The sequence below is a fragment of the Gallinula chloropus genome (assembly GCF_964237585.1).
Source record: "Gallinula chloropus genome assembly, chromosome: 4".
In the NCBI taxonomy this organism is placed as follows: domain Eukaryota; kingdom Metazoa; phylum Chordata; class Aves; order Gruiformes; family Rallidae; genus Gallinula; species Gallinula chloropus.
Genome location: NC_140088.1, coordinates 87,991,801 through 87,998,023, shown reverse-complemented (window position 1 = coordinate 87,998,023; position 6,223 = coordinate 87,991,801). Strand labels below are relative to the sequence as shown.

The 6,223-nt window shown below is 50.4% G+C and overlaps 1 protein-coding gene across 1 annotated transcript; it reads right to left on the bottom strand.

Annotated features, from left to right (window-relative positions):
* Positions 1-1,770: 1,770 nt before the first annotated feature.
* Positions 1,771-5,920, bottom strand: FABP1 (fatty acid binding protein 1). Its single transcript, XM_084263762.1, has 4 exons — positions 5,777-5,920; positions 4,544-4,716; positions 2,435-2,527; positions 1,771-1,910 (listed from the first exon to the last, which is right to left on the bottom strand). Exons 1-4 carry the CDS (start codon positions 5,841-5,843, stop codon positions 1,860-1,862), a joined length of 384 nt encoding a protein of 127 aa, XP_084119888.1. The 5' UTR covers positions 5,844-5,920; the 3' UTR covers positions 1,771-1,859.
* Between the last annotated feature and the right edge of the window lie 303 nt (positions 5,921-6,223).

Genomic DNA, 6,223 nt, shown 5'->3' with positions numbered 1-6,223 from the left:
TGTGTAAAGCAGCATTTTTCTGATGAAAAAAAAAGAAAGATGGAAGGTGAGTCTGCAGCTGACATAGGTGCCATGTCAAACTGTGGGTCCTTGCAAGTGAGACTGGGTGGAGTTCCTACATCAGGATAAATGAATTAGGGTAAATGAGTCTCCTTAGTTAAAAATCAGACAATGTGTGCAGTGGTGGCAGCAGGTAGGTATGAGATGGTTCTGTGCCAGAAGCCAGTCATACTGGTGTGGTGCACTGGCTGTGTGGATCATTCTGACTGAACAAGAGGTTTTCAGGGAGGGGGATGCACCTTTGCTACCTTCAGGGTGAGGTGGGGGGGCTCTGATGCCTTTCAGCACCCGCTTTTCAGCTTAGACAGGTGCTTAATCAATTTTGCACCCAGCAAACAAAGGGCTAGTCAATGGATCAGCTGCCAGCAGGAAGCCAATGGGGTAAGGAGAAGTCTAAAGGCTATGGCTGGATCTTCACATCAAAAAAAGCTTTTGCTGACTGTCCATCTATCCCCAAATCCATCTGGTTCTCTCCAGACCTTCACTGGCAGCCAAGAGATGACACAAAATGGTTTGTTCAAGAATCCCCTACATTATTCTTGGTAGAATAGCAAGGAGAGGAAAGCAGGGGTTTTCCTCTGTTACATTTCTCAGTGATTTTGCTGATGTTTCTCCAGATCTAAGATGGGTTCACTAGAGACCAACATCTGGTGATGCTGAGCTAAGCCTTTCCATTTTACATGAGGTGCACATCTGGTATCCAGTGTGACAATGCATTTTGGTTCAGTTCTCAGCATGAGCGTGGTCTGTGGTCCTTTTAGCAGAGTGTGTTGGGGTTGCAGAAGGAGATGGGGAAGCACTTGTCATATTTTCCCTATGTCCTGATCAGCTTTGAGCAGTTGTAAGAACGTCATGCCAGCCAGGTGCATCACACCAGACATATATACCCATTTCCCAGTGACAATTCCCAACTATCATCCCAGCACAGGGCTTTGGAAAGGCAGATAAGGGGGAAGTTTCCCCTCCTGTGTGCATCAGGAAACCAAATCTCCATCCAGGTTGATGCAAGAGCATGGGACATGACTTTGGTGCTCCTTTTGTGTCTATACTCTGAACCTGTCTCCTGCCAGGAGAGAAAACCTGTATTTCACCCTGGAAGAAGTGTTCATTCCAGTCCAACCCTATTTATCAGGCATGGTTTTGGGGTGAAACACATACCAGACACCCAAAAACTGTATAAGACCCTCCTACTGCTGGGAAGGGATGGGGAAGGGGTGGAGATGGAGTGCCCAGAGCATGTAGGGCTGGATCCTGTTGCAGAGGTGTGAGGATGAGGGTGGTGGTTGGGACACTTGAACTGCCCCCACACTGGTCGCTTCCCCAAGGCAGCTTCCTAGGCAGAATCACTGGCATTTCCTTGCAGCCACCTAAACCTCCCTGTCCTTTGGCCACACAGGTCACCTCGTGGTCACTTTGGCCATGTTTGTAAGGAAAGGGAACAGACCCCTTTCCCTGCCTAGTGTTCCTCCAGCCACCCAGTTGTGGGTGCACAACCCATGGGGACATCCCCAGCAGGACACTGGCACCTGTGCAGGAAGAGGGTCATCAGCATGGAGCACATCTCAGGGGGTGACTCTGAGCCTGTGCCCTGGCCTGGCTCCATTCACTGACAGCAGCACATCCTTGCCTCTCTGCCTGTTGCCCAACTTCTCCCCCAGGGCTGGTGTGAGTTTGAGAGGTTTGCATGGCTTTATAACACAGGAGAAGAGGTTGATGATAACAGTGAAGAAGCCTTTAATACAAATTGTAGTTTAATGGACACATTTTACACAGTAAAATGATTGGTGTGTGCAGGGCCTCTAGATTCTCTTGCTGATCCTCTTGTAGGTGAGGTCTCCCATGGTCAGGGTCTGGAAAGCAAATTGAAAGTGTTAGCTTTTCATGCTGCTTGGCTGCAGCTCTGCTTGGGGAAGGATCTGGTTTGCAAATCAAAGCAGGGCTGGTGCCCAGTCCTTCTCCTATAAAGTGAATTAGTAAAGTTGTGGCTTTCTTCATAAATGCCCCATAGCAGGTAGAGATTGTCTGACATCACTCAGCTGGCATCACTCTGCTGCACTTCTCTTTTTCAGAAGTGCCAGGCCCAGTCACACACAGGCACATCTGGGTGGGTGACAACATCCACCACTGCATGAAACTTGATCAGAAACGCCTGCTGGGGCCTCAAAGAATATTACTGGATCAAACTGTACCAAAACCTGCCATCAGTTCCTGGCCAGCTGAGCAGCTTTGGCTACAGAGCCTGAGTGTGAGCATGTGCTCAACTCCAGCACCTCTCCAAAGTCCCCAGCATCTCTGGAGGCTTTGGAGGGGCAGAACCCCCACGGCAGCTGCAGCTGCTGTTGCTCCAGCCACTGGCCTTCCCTCCCACACTTACATTGGTGATGATGTCTCCGTTGAGTTCGGTGACAGATGTCAGCCCTTTCAGGTTTGCAATCAGTTTGTTGTTACCCTCCATCTGAACAATGGCCTGGTAGAGAGGGGAGGAGATAGAGGCATTCCTGTTAGCACTGCAGACCACATCACCCCCCTGCATCTTGTCCTTCCCCTTCTGTAAGGAGTCATCACTGTCCTCTCTGCAAGCTGTATGGGGCAAGCTGCTTCCTTGGAGTTTTCCTGGGGTTGTGCTGGTGGTGACCACAACACAGCAAGGGGATGGATGTTTACTATGGGATCTACAGGGTGCAATTTTGCTGCCATGCCTCCCTCTCACCCCTCCAAACAGAGACTCACTCATGGCTTTGGCACTGTTAGATGCCTGAGCAGGGATCATAGAATCATAGAATGATAGAATGGTCTGGGTTGGAAGGGACCCCAAGGATCACAGAGCTCCAACCCCCCTGCCACAGGCAGGGACACCAACCTCCAGGCCTGGAGCTACACAAGGTTGCCCAGGGCCCCAGCCAACCTGGCCTTGAACACCCCCAGGGACGGGGCACCCACCCCCTCTCTGGGCAGCCTGTTCCAGCCCCTCACCACTCTCTCTGGAAAAAAACTTCTTGCCAATCCTTGGCAATCACACCAACCTGAGTTTAGGGGGAGAATAAGGAAGGCTTTTCACCCTGCCAGTGGCAGTGCCTCTGTGCAGCCCCGATGCTCCTTGGAGCAGCTCCTTAGGCAGCATCAAGGCCAAGAGAACATGCATGCCTCCAGGGAGAGGACTGCAGAGTCTCCTGAGCTGGGCTGGGGTTGGGGTCACAGGAATCTAGCAACAGTGCCTGGGGCAAGGTGGGAATCAGTTTGAGGAGATTTCAGAAACACTGTCACAGCCAGGAAGCTTTCAGGGGGGTGGGCACATCTGCTGAGTCTCTGACCCCCCAAGGAGCTGCATGTTTAAAAAGGCTACAGGCAGGACAGACACCCCCTGGACAGCTGGTCACTGAAATGACTCTGTTAGACAACCCAGCAAACCCCACTTCTGTTCATCTGTCTATCCAGCTGTAAGACATCTTCATCTGCCCTGGAGCTGCTGATTTATGGCAGGTGAAACTCTTCTACCGACTCTTTCCCCTGGTTCATGCACAAGGTACTTCAGAGATGTGGGACACCACGATACAGCCAACAGGATGGTTGGATCCCAATTCACAGGGTTGTTTCTTGGGTGACCATTCATCCTGCTTTCAAAAGTCCCTCCAATATCATCTTCTCCTGAGGCCAAGGTGAGAGGCAGCATTTGCCAGTGGTGCTGACTTGACATTTTATGAACCACTGGAAACTAATGTCCAGGAACTGGAGCTTACCCAATTTCAAGGGTGATAAATCCTCACCTTGCCAAATCATCTCACCCAGTGTAAACAGAAGCAGTGGAAAAAACTAGCAGGGAAGCTAACAGCTCCTGGGACTCAAAAGGAGAGATTTATTGCTTTGTGATTCTTTGGCTGACTTTCCAGTGCTACCTTTAAGTCAACAAAACAAAGGTGGGGGTATGTTTCATGTTGCAATATGACAGAAAATCAATCCTTTTCCACCTCAAATCTTTCGGACCTTTTGCTGTCAGAAGGATTTACCAAAGCATCTCTATACCCCTGTTCCAAACAGGCTAGTAAAACACTGACTTCCAGTATTTTCCAAACACACCATTAAAATAGCTTTAGCAATGCCAGGCTTCATCTGCAGACGTGCTGGCTGGGGAGCTTGTATGGGGTTCTGTGAAAGCAGAGGGGAGGTGGGAACTTCAGAGTGTCAGGCTCTGTTTTCCAGGAAGGTGGCTCAAAAATAAGACCATCTTTTTTGGAAATGTGTCCCTAAGAGCCTTGCTGAGGACCTGCAGGGAGCAGGGGAGCAGGAGTCACATCTGCAGGCTTGGTTTGGATTAGCCCCTTCCCATTATAATATGCATGCAAGCTGTAAGAGAGAGCACTAGGTGTTTGCCCTGTGTCAGTTTTAACACCCATGGTTTTGCCCAAGTGCAGGGGGAGTGCCAGGAAGGGACATGTGATGTCCCTGAGCCCTTGCAGCCATGGCAGAGGAGGAGTTGATCACTCACCTTGACTTTCTCTCCCGTCAGCAGCTCCATCTCACTCTCCTCCCCAACGGTGAACTCGTTGTGCAGCACTTTGGTGCCAGTGGTCACAGTAACCTTGAACTTCTTCCCATCCTGCACGATTTCTGAGATGCTCTTGATGTCCTTGCCCTTCTGGATCTGGTCATCAGGAAGCCCTGCCCCAGAACACGAGATGTTAGTTGGATCTTGGAGCCATCGGTAGGCAGATTGCTACTGCCAACTGAACACAGTGGGGTTTGGGGACCCACAGCTGGGAGGATTTCTATTCTAGTGTTGAAAAGCCTCACAAGGATGATGGTTCCCCAAGGATCACACAGTCTGGAGTCTTCTGGGGAGGAAGAATAACAAACACTGTCAACCTGGGTTTGTGGAGGAATGAGCTGTCTGCCTCCCCGGTCAAGCAATGGGGGGAAAGAAGAAACCCTGTTTTCCTTCCTTCAGTGAGAGGCAAGCAGAGGAAAGGGAATAAATATTGAGGCAGAAGAAGAGAACCAAGTGTTTCTTTAATGAGATTTAGAGTCCTTCAGAACCAGCTCACTGAAGCCTTTCCCCAAAGCCTAAAGCTGATCTGCCTGCTAGAGCCCTTCTGGCACATAACTGTGCAGAAATAGTGCAAAACACCTCAAAATTCCTGCAGGAACACCTCCCCTGACACTATCCTGTGTGGAAAGTCCAGCCAGCCATGCTCATTCAGCATTTAAACAACCTGACTGTGCTCCCAATGGATGAATGGTGGGACGTGGGGCTTTGCAGCACCGCTGAGCAGCAGCAGGGTGGGCTGAGCGATGTCCTGCTTGATGATGTCCTGCTTGATGATGTCCTGCTTGCTCTCACATCACTGCCTGAGGTGGCAGCAGCCCTGAGCAGGTCCTGCCAGCTTGCCACGTGTGTGTGTGTGTGTGCAGCCCCACCGTGCTGGCCCGTGCCTGCAGAGTGACCTGCAAGCCCCAAAGTTTCACCCGGCATCTCCTGACCTCCAGCCACCAACCAGAGACGTGCTTGCTCTTCTATTTTGGGATCCCATCTCCGTGCACGTGCATTTGGAAAGCCAGCCCAACAAAAACCCAGCGGCTGCAAGCTGACAGGAGATCTGAGGGAGGTTTTCTGTCCACATCAGCAGCACATCAGCAGAGTCAGACTCCCCCCTGCCCCAAACATCAGTGGGATTTGCAGAGGCAAAGCAGCACACCCATGGCAAAGCATGCAGGCACTTACCAAGGGCTTTCATAAAAGCCTCAAAGTTTTCCTGGGACTGGAGCTCGTACTTCCCAGTGAAGCTCATGATGGCAAGGCTCTCTGTGCTCCCAACACAAGAGAAGGTGCCCTTGCTGGTAAGCAGAGCTTGGTTTTATAAGGTCCTTTCGCCCCAGAAGTTGGCCAGAGGTAAGATGATGTAATTCTTTTATGGCCATGTTCAAACATTAACACAAAAGTGGGCAATGGTCAGTGATAAATTGCTCTACATTTTACAGACCTCGATTTACAGCGGAGGGTGGGGGGGCAGGGAGAGACCCATAAACCCATTTTATGGGGGCAGCAACGTGGCATCCATAAGCAAATGATAAAAACATAATTGTGCAAAGAGATTAATTATCAGAGGAATGATAATTAATCATCTAATCAGCTTGCAGGCTGGCAGTGCACATCTGGAAGAGGAGAAAG

What these genes read in the sequence shown, in the direction of transcription:
- FABP1 (XM_084263762.1), bottom strand. Translation starts at nt 5,843, where the DNA reads ATGAGCTTCACTGGGAAGTACGAGCTCCAGTCCCAGGAAAACTTTGAG. An exon ending in TGACGGGAGAGAAAGTCAAG is followed by an intron (nt 2,528 to 4,543) that starts GTGAGTGATCAA and finishes CCTCTCTACCAG; the next exon opens with GCCATTGTTCAGATGGAGGG. An exon ending in ACGGAGACATCATCACCAAT is followed by an intron (nt 1,911 to 2,434) that starts GTAAGTGTGGGA and finishes TTTGCTTTCCAG; the next exon opens with ACCCTGACCATGGGAGACCT.